This window comes from Salvelinus sp. IW2-2015, linkage group LG4q.1:29 (assembly GCF_002910315.2).
Source record: "Salvelinus sp. IW2-2015 linkage group LG4q.1:29, ASM291031v2, whole genome shotgun sequence".
Taxonomy (NCBI): Eukaryota; Metazoa; Chordata; class Actinopteri; order Salmoniformes; family Salmonidae; genus Salvelinus; species Salvelinus sp. IW2-2015.
Window position 1 is genome coordinate 60,040,733 of NC_036842.1, and position 24,500 is coordinate 60,065,232.

General features: G+C 44.9%; 1 protein-coding gene across 1 annotated transcript in view; it reads right to left on the reverse strand.

Annotated features, from left to right (window-relative positions):
* ntrk3a (neurotrophic tyrosine kinase, receptor, type 3a) overlaps positions 1–24,500 on the reverse strand; it is a 261,268-nt gene that overhangs the window by 102,648 nt on the left and 134,120 nt on the right. Inside the window, exons 6-9 of the mRNA XM_070439688.1 lie at positions 21,753–22,052; positions 18,535–18,549; positions 17,326–17,381; positions 16,624–16,726 (exon numbers count right to left, since the gene is read on the reverse strand). Coding sequence (XP_070295789.1) covers positions 16,624–16,726; positions 17,326–17,381; positions 18,535–18,549; positions 21,753–22,052 — 474 coding nt within the window. The remainder of the gene's footprint in view (positions 1–16,623; positions 16,727–17,325; positions 17,382–18,534; positions 18,550–21,752; positions 22,053–24,500) is intronic.

The window sequence follows — 24,500 nt, forward strand, 5'->3', positions numbered from 1 at the left end:
GGAACCCCAGAAAATCACGGAATTTAAAGGGAAAACCAGACACAGCGTGGACACCGACGTCTTGCTACCGGACAAGCTAAACTTGGACGAGAGCCACCGCTGCTTCCGATGACTGTGAGCTCTCGTTCTCCGTGGCCGACTTGAATAAGACATTTAAGCGTGTTAACCCTCACAAGGCTGCTGGCCCAGGCGGCAACCCCAGCCGTGTCCTCAGAGCATGTGTTTACGAACATATTCAATATTTCTCTGCTGTCCCCACTTGCTTTAAGATGTCCACCATTGTTCCTCTACCCAAGAAAGTGAAGRTAACTGAACTAATGTAAATTACTATCACCCCGTAACACTCACTTCTGTCATCATGAAGTGCTTTGAGAGGCTAGTTAAGAATTATATCACCTTACCCGACACCTTAGACCACTGCAATTTGCATACTGCCCCAACAGATACACGGATGACGCAATCACCATCACACTGCACACTGCCCTACCGCATCTGGATAAGAGGAATACCTATGTAAGAATGCTGTTCATTGACTACAGCTCAGCCTTCAACACCATAGTACCCTCCAAGCTCATCATTAAGCTTGGGGCCCTGCGTCTGAACCCCGCCATGTGCAACTGGGTCCTGGACTTCCTGAAGGGCCTCCCCCAGGTGGTGAAGGTAGGCAACAACACCTCCACTACGCTGATCCTCAACACAGGGGCCACACAAGAGTGCGTGCTCAGCCCCCTCCTGTCTACTGCCAGTTCACCCATGACTGTGTGGCCATGTATGTCTCCAACTCAATCATCAAGTTTGCAAATGACATAACAGTGGTAGGCCTGGTAACCAACAATGATGAGACTACAGAGAGGAGGTGAGGGCCCTGGTGGAGTGGTGCCAGGAAAATAACCTCTCCCTCAGCATCAACAAAACGAAGGAGCTGGTCGTGGACTTCAGGAGACAACAGAGAGAGCATGCCCCCATCCACATCAATAGGGCCGCAGTGGAGAAGGTGAAAAATGTCAAGTTCCTTGGCGTACACATCACTGACAATCTGAAATGGTCCAACCTCACAGACAGTGTGGTGAAGAAGGCACAATAGCGCCTCTTCAACTTCAGGAGGCTGAAGAAATTTGTCTTGTCACCTAAAACTTCTACAGATGCAGCATTGAGAGCATCCTGTCGGGCTGTATCACCACCTGGTGTGGCAACTGCACCGTCCACAACCGCAGGGCTCTCCAGAGGGTGATGCGGTCTTCCCAACGCATCACCGGGGGCACATTACCTGCCCTCCAGGACACCTACAGCACCCGGTGTCACAGGATGCCAAAAAGATCATCAAGGACCTCTGTAACCTAAGCCACAGCCTGTTCACCCCGCTACCATCCCGAAAGTGAGGTCAGTACAGGTGGGACAGAGAGACTGAAAAACAGCTTCTACTGTATCTCCAGACCATCAGACTGTAAAATAATCACCACTAGCCGGCCTCCGCCCAGTACCCTGCACTAAACTTTAGTCACTGTTACTAGCCGACTACCACCCAGTTACTCAACCATGCACCTTAGAGGCTGCTGCCCTATATACATAGCCATGGAACACTGGTCACTTTAATAAAGGAACACCGGTCGCTTTGATAATGTTTTACCCACTTCATACAGTATGTACAGTATATACTGTATTCTAGTCAAGGCCTATCCTATTTAACTATTGCTGTACGCTATTCTATCCTACGTATTCTTCAGATATATTACATATTCTATCCATATACTGTCCATAATGTCTATACATCCCATTAATTAATTATTTATTTATATTTATATAATTTGATGATTTGATTTAAATACTCTGATTTGTCTCAAATCCCCTACTGGTTGCAAGTGGCTGCAGAAAGACAAGACTGGGAAAAGCCAAGGGACCATTTTAAAGCAAATACAAGAAAATCTGAAAAACCTCTGATCCAGTATGAATAAGAAAATGTAACAAAACTTTTCTTTTTCGCCATTAGCAGTTCAAAGTTGTCTTCGGACAAACACTCAGTGATGAAGACCAGTCCGTGTGAGTGTCCCATGTCTGACTTGGAGATGTCCACAGTGAGTCTTTCAGATCTCTCTAGATGAGAGGGCCTGAGTGGTGTGGGACAAGGGCCTTCATCTGTCTATTCCCTTCTCTGTTTGAAGAGCATCTAAAGCTCTCAGCTTCTCACTCCGTCTGGACATGTTTCCAATAGAGAGAAAGCCTTTTACTTTGTTACTTTGGTGCTGAGAACAAGGGGAATCACTCTATAATTGATTTTCCATACTTTTGTTCCATTTTCAGTTTCAAAGTGACTGGGTTTTGGTTTTAGCATGCCATTGAAAATGCGCTTGGCAACTTTCACCTCACGCAAAACGCTTTCTCTCTTAAACACTCAAAAACAACAGAATCAAATGAGGTCGGATTGTTAGCCATATTTAATTCATAGACTTCACTATGTGCTTTCTTCATGTCTAGCGTGAAAGACATGCTTTCTTCATATGTAGTCAGCTAAATAAATTAAACATTTTACCATAACCAGATATTGGATGTTAAAAATTCAACAACAACAAAAAGCTTTGAATTTCCAGAACTGATGTTCTGTCCCATAGGTTCTCTCTCCAGATCCTACTGCCTTTCAGAACAGACCAGGGGAAACAGTCTTTAGAGCACGGGGTATACTGCACTACATGGCTGTTTTTCAGAACAAGAAAGTGTTTAAACATAAATTTAAGAGGTCCATAATTATGTATATCTTTAAATGAGCAATTGAATGGTAATGAACACCCAGCCAGGCTGTTTTCCTACAGGGAACTGGCATGGCTGTTTTCCATGTTATGCTTTATACTGTACTACTGTATATGCTATATTTCTCTAGGACAAGGTCGTTGAAAACCCAGCCAGGATTTTGTGCACAGCAAACCAACCTCCTATGGCCCATTGTCACGCCCTGGCCTTAGTATTCTTTGTTTTCTTTATTATTTTAGTTAGGTCAGGGTGTGACATGGGGAATGTTTGTGTTTTTTGTCGGTTTTGGGTGGTTATATGGTAAAGGGGGTGTTGGGTGTAGTGTATGGTTTTGTGTTGAGTGTATGTGTCTAGCTGTGTCTATGTTGGGTGTAGTTGTCTAGGAAGGTCTATGGTTGCCTGAATGGGTTCCCAATTAGAGACAGCTGATTTCTGTTGTCTCTGATTGGGAGCCATATTTAAGGTAGCCATAGGCTTTCGTTTGATGTGGGTAATTGTCTATGTCTGAACGTTTGTAGCCTGTGTATGTGCACTACGTTTATTTAGCTTCACGATCGTTTTTTTGTTTTGGTTAGTTTGAAAGTGTGTTTTGTTTTTGTTTTTTCCTTCTTCTCAATAAAAAGAAGATGGCTTATTTTCCAAATGCTGCGTTTTGGTCCGTCAATCCTCCCACACGATCGTGACGAATTACCCACCAATACAGGACCAAGCGGCATGTAAAGCGGCACAGGACCCACCTACACAGGATTCTTGGACATGGGAGGAGATACTGGATGGTAAGGGGCCTTGGGCACAACCGGGAGAATATCGCCTTCCTCGTGAAGAGCTGGAGGCAGCTAAAGCCGAGAGGAGGCGATATGAGGAGGCAGCACGGAAACAAGGCTGGAAGCCCGTGAGTACAACCCAAAATTTCTTGGGGGGGCCTTAAAGGGAGTGTGGCGAAGTCAGGTAGGAAACTCTGCGCCTACTCCCTGTACTTACCCGTGGAGAGCGAGAGTAACGGGCAGACACCGTGTTACGCAGTAGAGCGCACGGTGTCTCCTGTACGCGTCCATAGCCCGGTTCGGTACATTCCAGCTCCACGTATCGGCCGGGCTAGATTGAGCGTTGAGCCATATGTCATGAAGCCGGCCCACCGCATCTGGTCCACAGTGCGTCTCTCGGCCGGCGTACATGGCACCAAGCCTTACGCACTGGTGTCCCCGGTTCGCCTACATAGCCCGGTGCGGGTAATTCCACCTCCCCGCACTGTCAGGCGACGGGAGCATACACCCAGGTAAGGTGGGCAGGCTCGCAGAGAGAGAGCCCAGTACGCATGCACGGTCCGGTATTCCGGCGCCACTCCCCGCCCCTACCCAGTACCACCAGTGCCTCCTCCACGCACTAGCCCTATGGTGCGTGTCTCCAGCCCTTTACCACCAGTCCTAAACCACGCACCAAGCCTCCTGTGTGTCCCCAGAGTCCTGTGCGTCCTGTTGCTGCTCCCGCACTAGCCCTGAGATGCGTGTCCCCAGTCCGGTACCACCAGTTCCGGCACCACACCAGGCTCAGTGCGCCTCAGCCGGCCAGAGTCTGCCGTCTGCACAGCGATGCCTGAACTGCCCGTCTGCCAAGCGCCATCTGAGCCATCCGTCTACGCGCATCGACATCCGTCTACCCAGCGCCATCTGAGCATCCGTCTACCCAGCGCGCCATCTGAGCCATCCGTCTACCCAGCGCCATCTGAGCCATCCGTTCACTAAACCCCGAGCCATTAGAAGCCGCCCGTCTGTCCCGAGCCGTCAGTCAGGAAGCCGCTAGAGCCATTCGTCAGACAGGATCTGCCAGAGCCGCCAACCAGACAGGATCATCGCCAGAGCCGCCAACCAGACAGGATCTGCCAGAGCCCGCCAACCAGACCGGATCTGCCAGAGCCGCCAACCAGACCGGATCTGCCAGAGCCGCCAACCAGACCGGATCTGCCAGAGCCGCCAACCAGACAGGATCTGCCAGATCCGCCAGAACAGCCATGAAGCAGCCAGATCCGTCAGCCAGCCGTGAGCAGCAACCAGAGCCATGACACCGTCAGCCAGCCATGAGCAGCCAGATCCGTCAGCCAGCCATGAGCAGCCAAAGTCGTCAGCCAGCCATGAGCAGCCAGATCGTCAGCCAGCCATGAACGCCAGATCCGTCAGCCAGCCATGAGCAGCCAGATCCGTCAGCCAGCCATGAGCAGCCAATCCGTCAGCCAGCCATGACAGCCAGATCCGTCAGCCAGCCATGAGCAGCCAGATCGTCAGCCAGCCATGAGCAGCCAGATCCGTCTGCCAGCATGAGCACCGATCCGTCAGCCAGCATGGGCCGTCCCTCAGTCCGGAGCTGCCGTCCCTCAGTCCGGAGCTGCCGTCCCTCACCGTGCCTCAGTCCGGAGCTGCCGTCCCTCAGTCCGGAGCTGCCGTCCCTCAGTCCGGAGCTGCCGTCCCTCAGTCCGGAGCTGCCGTCCCTCAGTCCGGACTGCCGCCTCAGTCCGGAGCTGCCCCTTATCCTGTCGCCCTTATCCTGGTGTGCCCCTTATCCGGTGCTGCCTTAGTCCGGAGCTGCCCCTTAGTCCGGAGCTGCCCCTTAGTCCGGAGCTGCCCCTTAGTCCGGAGCTGCCCCTTAGTCCGGAACTGCCCTTTATTCAGTGGGGTTAATGTGGAGGGGGGTCATTTGGAGGAAGCTACGGAGGCGGTTAGTGACTGTGGTGGGGTGGGGACCACGACCAGTGCCGGAGCCGCCACCGTGGAAGGAAGCCCACCCAGACCCTCCCTAGACTGTGTGCTGGTGCGCCCGGAGTTCGCACCTTAAGGGGGGGTTATGTCAGCGCCCTGGCCTTAGTATTCTTTGTTTTCTTATTATTTTAGTTAGGTCAGGGTGTGACATGGGGAATGTTTGTGTTTTTGTCGTTTTGGCTGTGTTATATGGTAAAGGGGGTGTTGGGTGTAGTGTATGGTTTTGTGTTGAGTGTATGTGTCTAGCTGTGTCTATGTTGGGTGTAGTTGTCTAGGAAGGTCTATGGTTGCCTGAATGGGTTCCCAATTAGAGACAGCTGATTTCTGTTGTCTCTGATTGGGAGCCATATTTAAGGTAGCCATAGGCTTTCGTTTGAKGTGGGTAATTGTCTATGTCTGAACGTTTGTAGCCTGTGTATGTGCACTACGTTTATTTAGCTTCACGATCGTTTTTTTGTTTTGGTTAGTTTGAAAGTGTGTTTTGTTTCGTTTTTTCCTTCTCAATAAAAAGAAGATGGCTTATTTTCCAAATGCTGCGTTTTGGTCCGTCAATCCTCCACACGATCGTGACACCCATGGCCTTGTCTGCTGTATGTGAAGCACATCATTCTCTTTCTTTGATGGGAGCTAAATTCATTTGGAATTAGATGCAATGTGGAGCATTAGAGTTAAATGGACTAATACACCACTAATAAGGGGCGGAGAATTAATGCTAAATCCTCTTATATGGCCATTACATTGTCACTTCTTCCGAGTGTAAAGACTTTTAAGGGAATGGAGAGCCCAGCCATCATGTCATATCAACATGTATTACTGTATATTATTACATATTATTCCCGTGGTACGGAGCTTTCAGTATGGAGTCGTGTGTGTAAAAAATAACACACATTCTCCAGTCCACCACAGGAGGTTGGTGGCACCTTAATTGGGGAGGACAGGCTCGTGGGAATTACTGGAGCGGAATGAGTGGAACAGTATCAAATACACCAAACACATGGTTTCCATGTGTTTGATGCCATTCCATTCACTCTGTTCCAGCCATTATCATGAGCCGTCCTCCCCTGCAGTCCACATACTGGTTTTCTTTCTTACTAAGGTCCTATTTCCAGAATGTGCATCCGGGCAGGGCTATATTAAGCTGTATGGATTGAGTGAGATGTAGCGAGGTAGTGTATGTTTTGGAAGGAGTAGGTAGGTAGGCTTCAGAGGTACCACTGCCAACACATTCCCAGCCAGTCTGCTGGGGGCTGGCATGGGGGCTGGCAGTGGCTTCCCACCCAGCAAACAGAGCAGGACCCTAAAGCTTCAACGCTGGCCTCTTTTCATATGGCCCTGTGTCTGCTGCTCTAGTGATTATGGAGCAATGCCCTGGTTGGTCGGTGCCTCAGCTAGTTGACTGACTGTCGGCTATTTCTAGGACAGGGACAGTGGAGGAGGGCCAGCGTCTCCAGGGCGTCTCTCATGCATCTTTAACTGGGATAAATAAGTAACGAGGATGTTGAGGACTCCTGTTTTGTTTTTATCCGTGGCACAGAAAAGTGATGGCAGATGGGAGGGAACGATCTGGGGCAATGGGGGAGAGAGAGGGCGGCACTGTTCAATCCCCTCTAAACCATTTCAAGGGAGCTTAAACTGCCAGGGCATGTTGTTGAGATGATGGGGATGCCACCTTTAACTCTGATAAGCTGCCTTAAGCCAGGTGTATAAACAGGTATTCCAAAGGAAATACCTGCCACAAACCCTCCTTCCTCCTACAGTCTGAGAAGGTTGGCAAAGCCAGACTTAAAATAGGATATAATAAATCACTTGACTTAGTGCCTAACTTGAGTACTGGATTAATTTAATTCTAATTAACTGAGCAATGAGTATGAGAATAAAGCAAAAAGGCACAATATACAAATAAATACTAACACATATATATATATATATATATATATATACAGTGGGGAGAACAAGTATTTGATACACTGCCGATTTTGCAGGTTTTCCTACTTACAAAGCATGTAGAGGTCTGTAATTTTTATCATAGGTAAACTTCAACTGTGAGAGACGGAATCTAAAACAAAAATCCAGAAAATCACATTGTATGATTTTTAAGTAATTAATTTGCATTTTTATTTTATAGTTTATTTGATCACTACCAACCAGTAAGAATTCCGGCTCTCACAGACCTGTTAGTTTTTCTTTAAGAAGCCCTCCTGTTCTCCACTCATTACCTGTATTAACTGCACCTGTTTGAACTCGTTACCTGTATAAAAGACACCTGTCCACACGCTCAATCAAACAGACTCCAACCTCTCCACAATGGCCAAGACCAGAGAGCTGTGTAAGGACATCAGGGATAAAATTGTAGACCTGCACAAGGCTGGGACGAGCTACAGGACAATAGGCAAGCAGCTTGGTGAGAAGGCAACAACTGTTGGCGCAATTATTAGAAAATGAAGAAAGTTCAGATGACGGTCAATCACCCTCGGACTGGGGGCTCCATGCAAGATATCACCTCGTGGGGCATCAATGATCATGAGGAAGGTGAGGGATCAGCCCAGAACTACACGGCAGGACCTGGTCAATGACCTGAAGAGAGCTGGGACCACAGTCTCAAAGAAAACCATTAGTAACACACTACGCCGTCATGGATTAAAATCCTGCAGCACACGCAAGGTCCCCCTGCTCAAGCCAGCGCATGTCCAGGCCCGTCTGAAGTTTGCCAATGACCATCTGGATGATCCAGAGGAGGAATGGGAGAAGTCATGTGGTCTGATGAGACAAAAATATAACTTTTTGGTCTAAACTCCACTCGCTGTGTTTTGGAGGAAGAAGAAGGATGAGTACAACCCCAAGAACCCATCCCAACCGTGAAGCATGGAGGTGGAAACATCATTCTTTGGGGCTGCTTTTCTGCAAAGGGACAGGACGACTGCACCGTATTGAGGGAGGATGGATGGGGCCATGTATCGTGAATCTTGGCCAACAACCTCCTTCCCTCAGTAAGAGCATTGAAGATGGGTCGTGGCTGGGTCTTCCAGCATGACAACGACCCGAAACACACAGCCAGGGCAACTAAGGAGTGGCTCCGTAAGAAGCATCTCAAGGTCCTGGAGTGGTCTAGCCAGTCTCCAGACCTGAACCCAATAGAAAATCTTTGGAGGGAGCTGAAATTCCGTATTGCCAGCGACAGCCCCGAAACCTGAAGGATCTGGAGAAGGTCTGTATGGAGGAGTGGGCCAAAATCCCTGCTGCAGTGTGTGCAAACCTGGTCAAAGAACTACAGGAAATGTATGATCTCTGTAATTGCAAACAAAGGTTTCTGTACCAAATATTAAGTTCTGCTTTCTGATGTATCAAAAACTTAAAAATCATACAATGTAATTTCTGGATTTTTGTTTTAGATTCCGTCTCTCACAGTTGAAGTGTCCTATGATAAAAATTACAGACCTCTACATGCTTTGTAAGTAGGAAAACCTGCAAAATCGGCAGTGTATCAAATACTTGTTCTCCCCACTGTATATATATCTGACTGCACGTTTTCACCATCATGTTTACCACAATACCTTCTATCAATTTTATCTCCGCATGAAACCAAGGATAGCCATTTGAAAGAGCATGTAGGTATGTACGTGGGTAGCTAATAGCCATGTTTAAAATGAAAGTGTGTGAAAAAAGTATTCTACTTGTATTTCACAAAGCCAGTGGATCATTGGTATGCCTTACACAGAGCTGTTTGAATAATCCACAGTCATGTATTCCAGTGATGTAGGACGATAGCATTCTAAGCAGTTCCCCTCAGACTCTGCAAGTGGCGTGGCCAAAACCCAGCCAGTCATGAATGATGTACTTTGCTTCACTGGTGTGTGCTAATCGCCCTTCGGCGGTACACAGGTAGTGTTGCAAAGAGAAAGGGAAACCCTTGTGACAGACATGGGACGGGGGATGTCAGGGGGGAGGGCAGAGAGTGAGGACAACGAGAGCAGACAGGAGCAAAGAGCTGAGCTGCACGGTGGAGGGACGAAGGTAGGGTTGCTGCAGGGCACTCAGGCCTGAAAAAGCTCAGTTAGTCACCGATGGACAAGACACAGCACTAGTATGAGTGTCAGGACTTAATCCGCTGTCTCGCTCCCCTCGCCAGTCGCTTCCCCTCTCCAGCAGCCCTGTCTGTTTCTGTACACTGACACGCACACCAGCTCGCTCTGCAGACAGGTGCTCCTCTGGTCCAGCAGTGGATCCAGTGAAGAGGGCTCGGAGGTGCTCTCGAAATAGACAGGGGCAAAAGACAACGCTGTTAAAGCCATCGTGACTTCTTCCAATCAAATGCTGTACAACCAGCCTCGAACCACTGTGACACTGAGTGACAGGCCCACACAGGCCACTAGTCGTAGGATACAGTGGGTTTTGTGGATGGAAATCAGACCGTGCTATAGGGATTCATGGATTTCAGGGTGTGCAGCTAGGGAGACCCCTGTTTGTGTTGCTAAGACCCCATCTGTTGAGAACAGACCCACGATATAAGAGCAAGCTGGACCTCTAATAATCTCCATTATTCTAAACAAATTGAACATATTTCATGAATAATCCCATAAGGTAAATTACATTACATCTTGTGGTTTTAAAGTCAGACATCACTTAAAGCTGTCTGGACATCAAATAAGATTGAATATAGATAAAGGACCATTGCTTCAGAACGAAAATTCAATTTCCCCTTTACGCAGGGAATTTGTTGTGGGAAGAAGTGGACTCACAGATGCCTAATGAAATCATTTGTCCACTGTCCGAGCCCGTTTTCTTTAAAAGCCTCATTTTCGGAGCTTTTCAAACTCCGTATCACCAGATGAATCTGTGCATGCCCTACAGGCAGAAGGTCTAACTCCTTAACAGAACCAGCTCCCAGAAACATTACATTGGCACAGGGGTGGGTGGTTCTGGGATGGCTTGAGTGGCACAAAGGAAAATACAGTAACAACACGAACTGGTCCTGTGCATCCTGTCAGTAAGAAATACTTATCATCCATTTAGTTAGTTGCCTTTTAGAGCAAATTACAGGTTATACAGGTCTCTGAATAGTTGCATCTGTTGGGTCTATGCTGCCCTCTATAACATGGACTGCTCAGGAAAAGCATGTTCACGTGATCCATGCATATATTAATCATACCCTAATACCTAGCTCATGAATTGTGATTCCACATCCACAATAATTAACAGACTTTTCTATCACACTCTGTACAGAAAAAGCACAGCTATGCACAACTATCTAGTTGTAAATGAAAATCCAATAGGTTATAGCGAAGCCAGCAGCCACTAAAGTGTGAATCATTACAGCACAACACATTGACTCTCCAGGCTGTTCAGACAGACATACAGAGAGAGAGAGAGAGAGAGAGGTTGGAGGTGGTTGCTACAGCCCTGGCATCTACAATCGATCACCGGTTACCACTCTGTCAATGGAAACAAATGAGGCCACTCAAGGCATCCCTCTCCCCATCTCTTGTTCATTGTGCCTCTCACAAAACCTGTAATTATAACCAGATAACTGCGCTTAGAAATCAATCAAGCACTCTGGGGAGGAAGGAAAAACCTAAACATCATCCAGAAGGTGTGCTGCAGTGTACTGTAGCCTAGCGTTCAGGCCTGAGATGTGAGTAAATCAATCCGATGGAGTACAATATGTCACGGCGCCAGCCTGGAGTTTAATCTGGGTATTACAGCACCACTCTACAGAGCTGAAGGCCTTCTGCAGGTTCAACCCCCGGGCAAAATAAATATGGACTAGAAGCAATTTAGAGAGGTGGGGAGTCTGTGGGAATTCTCCAAACCAACAGTGAATACAGCTCAAATAGATTGTATGGGATATTAAATGACTGTCATTTTATGCAGGGGTGGCACTAGTTGTTTGAAATCAGTCCCTATCAATTTGCAGCAACAATTGTAGACTTTAATAATGCCGTTGTTTTGATGCTCTTGCCCAGGTGGAGTAGAGCGATGTAAAGACACAGTGAAGAAAAAAGGGTCTTTGTAAATGTGAATTGCTAGATTATTTCCTTTTAACCACAACACAAGTATTGAATAAATAACATATTTAACTGGAGAGGGATAATCAAGCAAGCGTGTTTTATTATTTCTAGTGAGGTCAACAGTCTCATTAGCATATTGAACATTTTCTGGCTGGCATATATTGGGCAAAGCAACATTTCCATTGTTGAATAATTACAGGCTTTAGCATGTTATTGATGCAACACGTTGGTGTCAATGTGGCAGTAATGAAGGTAAGAACGTCAGTGAATAGCCATTGTTACCAAACAAAACAATCTACAGTACATTTTACCTAAGCATTCAAAAAGGACAAAGACTGAGAAACTAATAGCAGTATTTCAGAGCATCAATTCTGCATGCTTAAAAAATGTCCTGATTAAACTCACGCTCTCTAAAGTGGTGGAATTGTAACACAATGTAAAATCTTTTCATTGATGTTAAATGTCATTCATCCTCCTGAGAGGTGATGTGAAGATCAGATATTCACTTTGATGTCTGTATGTAGAAAGATCCACTGTATAGTCCAGTCCAAATAGCAATACTGTGAGTTTATGTAGTAATGTCAGTTACAGGACGGCTGTCTGATTGATGAATTATGCTCTTGGCCAAGCCATGAAAGTGGGCCAGTAAAACAAACGTCCATAGGAAAAGGCCTTGTCAGATTTATCCCAGGACATAAAGGGTGTGGGACAGATGACTCAGCTGTGTGTGCTGTCAAGTTCACCAGTACTCCAGCCTCTAGTACATTCGTGCGAGAAACACACACACACGCACACGCACACACACACACACACACACACACACACACACACTCCTTTTGTTCTCTGAAGTAAAAAGTAAGAAGTCCTCTCCTATCAGTGTGAAGGTCCTGCTGTCAGATTTAAGACAGTAATAATGGGATCTCACAGTGAGCCCCTCAGAGAAAGTTTAACACTAGAGAGAGAGAGGACCACTGCTACGGTGGAATGAGAATCAACTTAAAGGAGAGGGTATTTTTAAATATGCCCTGCGGTCTGGTCTTACATTGCCATGCAGGGGGAGTCCTGATAAGACTGAGATGGTATGGACAAGCAGCTCACACCAAACAGGCCTATCAGCTACGACCAGCCACACAACTAGACACAGAGCACACGAGACCAAATAGAGATTGCTGCTTTACCGCCATATAAACTGTGGGCATATAAACGCACCTGCAAAAAAGGACTCCTTTACAAAACAGTGTTGGGTTGTAATGTTGTTAAGATGTTGTATTAGCCAAGCTTTCAGTTGCTTCTCTGGGATGGCCTTTCAGTCACCACATGAGTAGATTACTGTCATTAACGCTTCACTTCATATGAACAACTCTCATTCATTCATTCCACTGGACCGCCACCAAAAGAAGGAAATGAAGTCTCAATATTTTGTCTACAAACAGGTTTCCTCAACACTCTAGCAGGACACTGGAACAGAAAGGACCACTGTTTGGGGGGGGGGGGTTTGAAGAAGAAAATAAACTTCTCAAGGGTGACACAATGAATGCTTTTCATGGCCAGACTATTCTCCTCCCGGAGTCAGTCGGCATTCCAAAGGCTCTTTCTTAATTCCAGGGCATAAAAAACACGCCAAAGCACATTTGTGAGCTTCCTTGCTCTCCTTCCAGTCCTAATACCACATGCCAATCAGCCAGAATTACCATAGTAACAACAACATGGCAGACATGCTCAGAGACTCAAGGAGAATGGCTGATTCTGTTCCTGCCTTCCTTTCTCTAATACCCTGTATTCACACAGGGGGGAGTGGCATGGTGCTGGGCTGTTGGCAGTCACGTCTCACGGCTAACCGGGGACATATGAGGACTCCCAATCAGACGACCCAGCTAACCGGGGACATATGAGGACTCCTAATCAGACGACCCAGCTAACCGGGGACATATGAGGACTCCTAATCAGACGACCCAGCTAACCGGGGACATATGAGGACTCCTAATCAGACAAACCATTTAAAGGTAAATGACACCCAAGCGGACCCTCAAGACTCCCCTTTGCTCACGGTTGCCAAATGGACTGTATGCAGCCAGGATGTGTCTGTGCGAGAGAGAACGAGGCCTGGGGATGCATGCAGAGCAGCGGAACTAGGAGACATTGTGTGTCTGCATGTAAACAGCTGGAGAGTAAAGCAGCCGGAACGGGTTTAACCGGCTGCTCCCTCACTCCTGCAGTACCTTTACCGACAGCACTTTGCCTTCCAACGTCTGCAACTATCTCAATCTCTCTTCCTTCCATTAACTTTTTTWAATTCCACATCCGATGATGTTATCAGCTTAATCTGCTTTGAATTACCTTGGTTAAAAAGGATTGATAGAGCTTTCTGTTGTTGTCAAACAGAGGAGAGGAAACACAGAGGAAGGGGGCAGGGGAAGAGAAGAGATGGAGGGGGGGATAGAGCCAGGAGGAGGAGAAAAAAATATCCCCCGTGGGAACAGGAGTGAAAAAGAGAAAGTCAATGGAGACGGCAAAGTGCCAAGGCAAGCAGTCAGCTAGCGGTATATGCATTCATTAGAGAACTACAGGCTTCATTGGGAGGCCTGGGGGTATTCTAATGTTGTTAACATCAGATACAGGGACTGATTACTTTCCACTTGATGATGAAAGACAAATACAATACCACAGGCCTCCAGACGGACGTAAGGGAGAAAAGCAATGCATTAAACATCCCTTTGATATGTGTGTGATTGTGGCAGCAATTCCATAATTGGGACATGCTTACACACAAATGTCCAATGCATGGCATATTCTAATGTGAGTTGTGATGTCATTATCTGTAGGAGAGAGAGGGAGAGAGAGAGAGAGTGTCTGTCTGACTGACTGATTGACTGATTGACTGGAGAGAGTGACTGACTGACTGAGGAGAGAGAGAGAGAGAGTCTGAGGAGAGTGACTGTACTGACTGACTGGACTGAGGAGAGCGAGAGGAGAGAGAGAGAGAGAGAGGAGAGAAGAGGAGAGAGAGAGAGAGAGAGAGAGAGAGAGAGAGAGAGAGAGAGAGAGAGAGAGAGAGAGAGGAGAGAGAGAGAGAGAGAGAGAGAGAGAGAGAGAGAGAGAGAGAGAGAGAGAGAGCGAGAGAGAGAGAGAGAGAGAGAGAGAGAGAGAGAGACAGAAGAGAGAGTAGAGAGACTGAGGAGAGTGACTGACTGACTGACTGACTAACTGAGGGGAGAGAGTGACTGACTGAGGGGAGAGAGTGACTGCCTGAGAAGAGAGAGTGACTGCCTGAGAAGAGAGAGTGACTGACTGAGAAGAGAGAGTGACTGACTGAGAAGAGAGACTGACTGACTGACTGGGAGAGAAGAAAGAAAACGAGAGAGAGACTGGGGAGAGAGAGAGAGAGACTGAGGAGAGTGACTGAATGACTGACTGACTGACTGACTAACTGAGGGGAGAGACGTGACTGACTGAGGGGAGAGAGTGACTGACTGGGAAGAGAGAGTGACTGACTGAGGAGGAGAGTGACTGACTGAGGAGAGAGAGTGACTGACTGAGAAGAGAGAGTGACTGACTGAGAAGAGAGAGTGACTGATTGAGGAGAGAGTGACTGATTGAGGAGAGAGAGTGACTGACTGAGGAGAGAGAGTGACTGACTGAGGAGAGAGAGTGACTGACTGAGGAGAGAGAGAGAGAGAGAGAGAGAGAGAGAGAGAGAGAAGAGACTGGGGAAAGAAGAGAGAGAGAGAGAGAGGAGAGAGAGACTGGGGAAAGAAAGAGAGAGAGAGAGAGAGAGAGAGAGAGAGAGAGAGAGAGAGAGGAAGAGAGAGGAGAGAGAGAGAGAGAGAGAGAGAGAGAGAGAGAGAGAGAGAGAGAGAGAGAGAGAGAGAGAGAGAGAGAGAGAGAGAGAGAGAGAAGAGAGAGGAAGAGAGAGGAGAGAGAGACTGGGGAAGAAGAGGAGAGAGAGAGACTGGAGAGAGAGAGAGAGAGAGAAAAAACAGAGAGAGACTGGGGAAAGAAAAAAAGAGAGAGAGAGAGAGAGACTGGGGAAAGAAAAAAAGAGAGAGAGAGAGACCGAGAGAGGTTGTCTAAATCCTCCTAAGCTATGTCTACACAAAATGGCACCAGGCAATGCACAACCATCAGCCAAAGCCGGCAGGTGTTACCTGAAACACTGTAAACACTGTCATACAGTTTATAACAGCAGCAGAGCCAATACCTGAGACAGGGCTGTTCCAGGGGAAGGGACATGAAGCCGAGAGAGGGGTGGTTACTACTACTGCATCACCCCCTCCTGCTGCAGTCAGAGAAAGCACCAAGCCCAACACGGTACACAGCGGAACCAGCTGCATCAGCCACCAGAAGACAGTGATAAGTAGTGCTTGGACGTGATTCAAAAAATATAAGCTTAGGCTGCACTGAGCCATATTTGGAATTGGTTGGCATTACTGACACTACTGCAAACTCATTCTTCACAGGGATCAAATCTGCAATATGGCAAGCGTTACCCCCACCTCCGCCTGCCGGCCCACATACCAAGACAAGCACTAGATCAAATAAAGTGTAAGTAGCGATACTGTTGTGTGCTGTATACAGATGAGAAAGTGGACTGTGTATACAGTTTATGGCAGTGGTATTCAAAGTCAGGGTCGCAACCCCCATTGGGGTCGGGGTTATGACCCCAAGTGGGGTCGCCAGGGGAAATGCAATGCGGTCGCTCCCCGAAAAATATAATAATCATGAGCCAATATATAAACATTTTTGAGAGTTAATTTGAAAAATACAATTTTATTGAGTAAATGTATTTATTGGTTTATTTTCATTTTCATAAGAGAAATAAATTAAAGGTTATTTGTTGATGTAAATATCTAAATCTAGCAGTTTTTTTAAGGTTGTGTCAATAGATTTGGGGTAGGGTGTGGTTGAGAGAAATGCTTTGGAAAAAAATAGGGTCCCCAGAAATTCTGAAAAAATGTAAATACCACAGGTGGATGTCGTAGAAAGATAACAGAACAAGGTATTTGGCATGAAAGGGATAAAGAAACACAAAGTCTATATAATGTCTTATTTTGGCAGCTGAGGCACTACCTAAGAAAACAATGTCTAAATGATAACTTCCTTTCAGAAGAATACTGGGTGTTTCTTACCTTTCATTCCAAACTTCGAACGTCGGCCATATTTGTTGATGAGAACAAACAGGACAACAAGAAGGACACAGGCAAATCCGGCAAGGCCCACAGCAATAGACACCTGGAAGACGACAAGACAGGGCTTAGTGAGAGTAAGTCTCACAATAAAGATATACCTCCAAAAACCTGAATAGCCAACAGTCACGAAGCCTACAGTAAATGCAGGGCTTGTGAAAACTGGATTAGTAATGTTTTACTGAAAACGGCCTTTATACATTCTCCGCTGGCAATAACAAAACAAAGAGAAATCAAAAAGGAGAAGCCCAAAATGAAGTTATACTGAAAAACCGTCATACGGTATAATTAGGACCTCCAAACAATTGGAAGTCGTCTCTCCTCCCATGTCACTGCTCTCTTCCCCATTAAAACCTTCAAATGAGGAAATAATCTCTATCCAGTCAATTACAGCACAAAGATGAGCGAAATTACATTTTTAAGAAGTTGTTAAACACAGTGGGCAAAAAGGAAAAGGCAGATAGGAGCGAGCTACAAGGCGAGGGAGTGAAAAAGAAAAGAAATGGATTAAAATAGCTCAAACTAAAGCCTCTTTTTAGTTGTTGTTCCCAGGAAAAAGAAGAAGTTGATGTTCTGTATACAGGTTGTATCTCCACTAGATTAGAAAAGCCACTTAGTTGAGCACCACAGTGTTCTCAAACTCACCCCGAATGTGTCCTCCTCAGGCCTGTGTGTTACTGTGATGGTCGGTGTTGGAGTCCCTGTGATGAAGACAAAATAAACACTATTTATGAAAGTACTGACAGGCAACCGACAGTGACATGTGCAGTATATCCTGAATACCTAACATGCAGTCTACACAATCATTCTGAACAACTAGCCATAGGCATAGAGATGCAAATAAAGAGTTGGAATCCATGATGGGAGGGGAGAAGGGTGGGTATGACCTACAGTGTGTACCAGATCAAAGAATTACAGCACACACCCACATTTCTTGCAGCTAACTGATGTTATGCTTAATGCTTTGTAAACTGTGTAGAGTCAGTTGGGTTGTTGCCCTTCACAGATCTGCTTCCATTTCTGATACAATGAGACCTTTTCAAGTCTCTCATCTGTATCCACTTCTATGGAGACACTAATGCCCCTGGGTTGCCCTCCCATCATGCTCTCTGCTAACAGGCCGCGGTGCGAAGCAATGTGGTGTAGCGGAACAGAACAGAACAGCGCCGGGTGTTTCTGATGAGCCCGTCTGTCCTGCCCGGCCTCTTCCTGCCTTCCTACCACCAAGTGGACTCATCCAACATCATTTTGAGCCCTGACAGTAACAATCTGTCACTCTTTCCCTTATGCGTTCAGGATTTATTATGCGTGGAAAATCCCAATGAAGCTCTGGCATGATGTCAATGTGAGGGCCTGGGGATGAAGGTCAGTGGCCGTGCTTGCCTCTACATTTACCTCCTAAATTAGAACAGATTCAAGACTAAATGAGCCTGTTGGTCCTCCAATGATAGAGGTGTCTAGCTGTAACCTTGAGTCTTACCCAGCTAAWGTAGGCAGTATATGGTGGCAACAACATTTTGGAATTAGGGTAGTGAATATCAGAAGATTAAAATGACATCAAATGTAAGCTCCCGTGACCTTTTTGTTGCTCTGCTTATTAAATAGATGTCGTGGTACTATTTACGTCAGTGCTATTTACATATTTCCTGGTACTATTTCTTGTTGACTTGTCTGAGAAGAAAAATCACTTACCATAACCCCCCTAGAGTTGTTTTAATCACCTTTTGTTTCAGTTTAATCTGTGTGTTTGAGCTAGAGACTTCCAGGTTCTTGCATGTCATGGTACTATTCATGTCATGGTACTATTTATGTCATGGTACTATTTCTTGTTGACTGTCTTCTAAGATCACTTACCATAATCACCATAATCTGTGGGAAAAGAAGACAGAAGAGGAGTCATCAGTGGCGTGCTCAACCAGTGTGTATATATGCACAGGGCACGTTCAAAGAAGAACACCGCTTTCACTCTCCACTGTTCAAATAGAAAGACTCAAAACACCATCATTGCGTAGTAAAACCATGACAAGTAGTGCAGGTGTTTGAATGTAAACGCGATGAAAGTGTTACGATACACTGAACGGATTTCAAAACAGAACGGAAGTAGTCTGAAACAACCAAAGTGGTTCTTCAATCTGAATCATTGTGTTTTTAAGAGAGTGATGTGAAAATACTTTCTGGTGTTTCAGTATATGTAAAAGGCAGCACCAAAACACACAAATAATGTTTTGGCAGACACTGTCTCTCATACAGTATAATCAAATGTTTTTACATTGCAAATGGTTAATAGCATGAATATTGATAGATTATAAATATTTATTTATTTTCAGTTAATATTTCGATTAACATTTTAAGGAAGACACTGGTAATGTAATACTTTTCCTAGGGTAGAGTTTGGCACTAATTATAGGCCACAGTTGCCAGGAAACTTTGTGAGATTAAAAATAATGTTACATTCCAAATTGGCTATGTAAATTAAAGCAGAGGTCAAATCACATTTTATTGGTCACATTCCCTCTAGCAAACTCTATGGTCAAATATAAAAACAGGCAAGTTTGCGGGTGCTTCCCCTGTCTTCGGGTCCTTCATGAACTCAGACAGTTGAGAGCACACCAAATACTCAGATGAAACGCTCCAAAACAATCCAAGAAAGTATGTGTCAATAAAAATGTACAAAATGTTATTACATTGAAGGAAAAGGAATTCACTCAATATGAACTTTTGTTTTGTGTAGCATTTCAGCCACTAATGCTAACAGTCCAAGTAAAACGGCCTTCTCCTTACTACATGTAGGTGTTAATTGACATGTCATTGTTTGCACCTTTTTGTGCATTTGTTTTTTAGGCAAATTACTGCCCGAGTTTCAGTTAATACTGCTGGCTTGTTTGCCTATTAGCTTTTAGTTTTATCTACTGTTTGATATATATATATATATATATATATATATATACCCCACATACTATATGCTAGACTGAATAGCCACTGCCATTTTAGCCTGCTCTAGCTTTGGCCTACCACACAACATGCTATTGCATCCCACTTTTGACATTCATATTGTTATATTGTCGCTATATTTGCATAGCTTAATCATGTATATGCTTTTGCATATTGCTACTGATGATTAATAATTGTATTGACATTGCAATTAATCAATAATATAGCATTTGATAACTTAATTATGCATGCATGTACTATCATTATTGCTTGTTATGATTTGCCATTTGTCTCCCTGCCGAAAAACATGCATACATACTACGTTACCCAATGGCTGGCCAATCCTAATTAAAGCCAATCAAGTCCAGGATCAGACTAATGCCAACTGAACTGACAACTGTCAATCATATCATCTAACTCAACTGTACTGAGCTTTAATTAATCTGAACAACCATCCATGCCGTGTACCATCTAAATATAAAGACTCAGGTCAGTACATTAGCATAATGGATGACTGGTGGATCACATTGAGCCCTGGGCTTAAGTTTTGTACAAGAATTAGTAATTTTTTTCCATGAAAGTGAAATATAATGTCACATTTTTTATTTAAAAGAATATGATCAATACCTTACAGATTGAACTGTCTTACTTTATCAATGTAAAAATGTGAAAGACCTGTTCATGTTTTGAAAAAGTACTAAATTATTCACAACTATATTTTCTCGTGTCCTTTGTTTGAGCAAAATACTGGCCCTTTGACCTTTTGGAATTACCAATGACAAGTTTAGATACACCACATAAGGGAATATACAAGAGGAGCGACTCTCATTTACACTAAACTGGAAACTCCAGAAGGATCTAGTTCTGCACTAAACAGGATTCGAAACACCATAGCATTTTCAACCTTTTACAGATTAGTGCTCCCAGTCTCAGGCAAGGTGTTGCACGACTCTTACGTGGTGGTACAACACACCATGTCATGTTTCAGAACACCTCAGGATGAATTTATCAGTGCACCTTAAATCTTTCCCAATACCCTCACAAACATGTTTCAATACTCAAGCAAAGTTATGGTTTTGTCTGCTATTAAGGTGGTGGCAGCTCAGTTACCACAAATGTTTGTGATACAAAGCACTTCATTTTAACGGTGTACTACTAGCCAGCAAATATATCTAAGTGTGTTTACTGGGTTTCCACATTTGAAAACAAGGATGGTCCAACTTGGGTTGTCATGGAGTTAGTCAAGCTTCTCCGGTCTTGTTACTGTGTTCCCCTCTGCCTATGAACCTCGTCATCCATGTTTTGAATTCCATTATCAAGGACTCCCTGAAAATTTGGTCCCAATTCTGAAATCACTTTAGTATTAGGCAAGCCAGTTGCTTCTCCCCGTTTAACATCCAGTCATCTTTTCCCAGCATAGCAGATCTACACTGCATTCTATCTCTGGCATGGGATGGTCTGGTATTTTTTTAAACTTTGATTACACATTTGCCTCAGCCCTTAATTGGGGTTGGTGTGTTGGATGCCGGGGAGGGGTGTGTGGGGGGGTGTGTGTGGACAAGGGGGGGGGCACAAAAAATGGGGAAGGAGGAGGAAAAGGGGGGGGGAAAACAGAACCCTTTGGGCCTGGACCAGGATTGAGGGGAACTGTTATAGGCCAAATGTTGTTGGAGCTGCTAACAAATTATTTCATTTGACATTCTTGTGAGCAGTGCTGTTGTAATTACCATTGTATTACTATTTATTGCTATAAAAAAATATATTTCAAATGTTTTTTGTGCTGTCTTGGTATGATGGGTGGGGTGGGAGGGAGGGGAATGAAGGACTGGGGATGTTCTACTGTTATCAAATGACAATCTACAAGTAAAGGATTTTTCTCTAAAGAATAGAGTAACATTCCCAATGAGATCTTATCTTCACCTCTAAATTAATCCCCTTTATTAATAGAGGCGTGACAGCGAGAGAGACCGTTTCTATATTCACCAGTGAACCCGTTAATAAGACAGTAGCACTTAACAGTTTTAGCTCTGCTGCTCCGATCCATGCAATATACTGTTGGACTAACGAAAGATCACAGGTATAAAGCTACTTTATACCTGCACTGCTATACATAGCTACTATAGCAAGTCAAATCTACCTACCGTCTGAAAAAGGGGCGTTGAGGAAGTGTCCATACACTGTCTTGGTGGTGACTCCTAGGAAGTTGCTAGCTTCCAGAGTGTAGTTGCCGTTGTTGTGGTGCGTGGGGTCCTTAAAGTTGAGGCATCCCTCTAGGTAGTCCTGGTAGGTATCCATCTCAGTGCGGATATAGTCACTGGGGGGGATCTCCTTGTCCCGGTGGAACCAGCGCAGGGTAGGCTGGGGGTTGCCACGCACTGTGAACTCTATGCAGGTTTCATGGCGACGCTCGGGCTCGTCTAGCTTCAGGATGGTGGGGGGGACTGTTGGGAGGGAGGACAGACATAAACGAGGTACAGTATGTCAGAGATGTGTTTTTCAATGTGTCGGCATCATGACATGTGACACACACAATCTTCTAGTTACACTATGTACCAATGTTCAGGGGGTTGTGAGTGGTTTGAAGGCCAGCAGTATAAATGGTGTTTTGTTGATCTTTGAAGCTGCTGCTAGGATGTGGCTGCTGACCACAGGAACATTGGGTTGTCTCCAGGCTTTTGGCTGAGTGGACACATCACCCACTCTGAAGGATGGCAGCCAGAGGCAGTAATAATATCACACCTCATAAAAGGCGCCCACCATATACTGTAACTCCACATCCATGGTCGGTATGTTGAAAGCTAGCTAACCATCTGCAATTACAGGGCTGTAAATGTGCCATACTGAGCTCACATAAAGCATCAATCATACTTCGATTCACTGTTAATATACATATTAAGAGAGCATGCCAATTTCCTCATTGTTAGTTAATGCAAGGTAAAACGCAGAGGGCCTCTGTGAAAAGTAAGTGCTTGAGAGAGAGCAGGGAGAAAGAGAGAGCGAGAGAGAGAGAGAGAGAGCGTGAGAGAGGTTAAGAGAGCGTAGGAGAGAGAGAGAGACTTGAGTTTGCGGATCTCATCATTATCTCTGGCAAATCAATACTGTATGTATTGGGTACTGAGAGAATAGTGTTACACCCCTGTTGCCATCACCCGTCAGTATGAATGTAAATGCAGGAGCAACAAACAATTATCATATTACCCTGTAATGGTATCCAGCTGATGGAAACAGTGTGGTCTAATAAAGGACGTAAGTCTGGGCCAGAGAAATGTCCACCATATTAACAATCAAATGTTTGTTTTTTTATTAATAAAAATAGCAACGTTGGGGGAGTTTAACTGAAAAGAAAATGAAAGTTCTTAAATAGTTCTTTGTCAGTTCTTAAGGTTCTTTGAAGAGCTCTTGCCTGATAAAGAACCTTTGAGATAAGTGTGGGGTTCTTGAAGTGGCATCTACGGTTCTTCAGAATTCTAAAAGGTTCTTGAAATGTATGGCAGCCTGCAGAGGTCCCTTGAACAGCACACAGAAAATTGGCCAGTGTTAACTAGTGTTGAATGAAGAGTTAAATCAACACGGTAAAGAGTTAAATGAACACTCAGTGGTGTAAAAGAACCCCAGTGTTGGTGTTAATAACCAGAGTTGAACCAAAACCACACCCGTCATTATATTTCCCAGCATTCTCTATTGCAGTTTGATTTTTAGAATTGTTTGTTTCAATATCTATGTTTTTGCATGTACATTGATTGATTCATTAATCTTATGCTACTGAAATATAAATAACATACATTTTTCTAAACTAATCCAATCATTTAATTTTATTGACAATATATTCACTTAGGATCTCACTTGTTGAAGACCACAGGACTGAAAATGAATGAATGCAACAACCATGTCTGTGTCTCTAGCAAACACAGTCATGGGTGGTACTGGTAACTCTTAAATTCACTCTAAAGGAACCATGTAAAATATGCAAATGCAGCTTAAACTCCTACAGCAGGGCTATTCAATTCCAGTCCTGGAAGGCCGAAACATTCCTGGTTAGGGATTTTTGTATGGTTCTTCAAAGAACCATCCCATTTATGGTTCTTCAGAGACCCTACAATGATTCCCTTATGCCATCGATCTCAATAACCAAATTTGGTTCCAACTTTGAGTGTTCATTGAAAACAGTGTTTTGTGATGATCATAAGAACATCGCGCCAACATAAAGTGTGGAACTATAGTGGAGCGAATATCAAACTGACAGCAATTATTTCCTGGCTTGACTGTCAGTTAGTCTAACATCACCACAGCTGTTGACTCTGTGTTTTAAGGCGTTTCCAACAGACACGCCAAGCGGCTGTTGGGATGATTGGCAATTACCAAGAAAACCAAAAGAGCATGTGGTTTCATAAAGAACATCACGAACAAAAACAAATGGCTTTGCAGTGCAGCACCAGTGAATAACTAGCAGGACCTTCCAGATGTTTCCCGACGAACAGGGTCAGAGCTCCCCTCTCCTTGCTCTGCTGGAAAGCAATCACGCACATTATGTGATGAACATTCTATAAATCGCTGTCATCTTTCACAGAAAGGACCACTGCCTTCTCATCAATGAAGTATCCACATCCAAGGGAACCACCCGCCAGCTCGCACGGATCAATATTCAACACAATGACCTCCTGGCACTGACAGAATGTAGAGGATAGAACGCATAACAGTACTGATAGAATGGATAAGAGTAGGCTTAGTTATATAATGGAGAGGATAGTAATGGAATGGTAAGAATACGATAGATAGGAGCAGTGATCGAATGGATAGGCTAGAATGGATAGAATTGCATGGATAGGAGTACTTATAGAATGGATAGGAGTACTTATAGAATGGATAGAATAGCATGGATAGGAGTACTT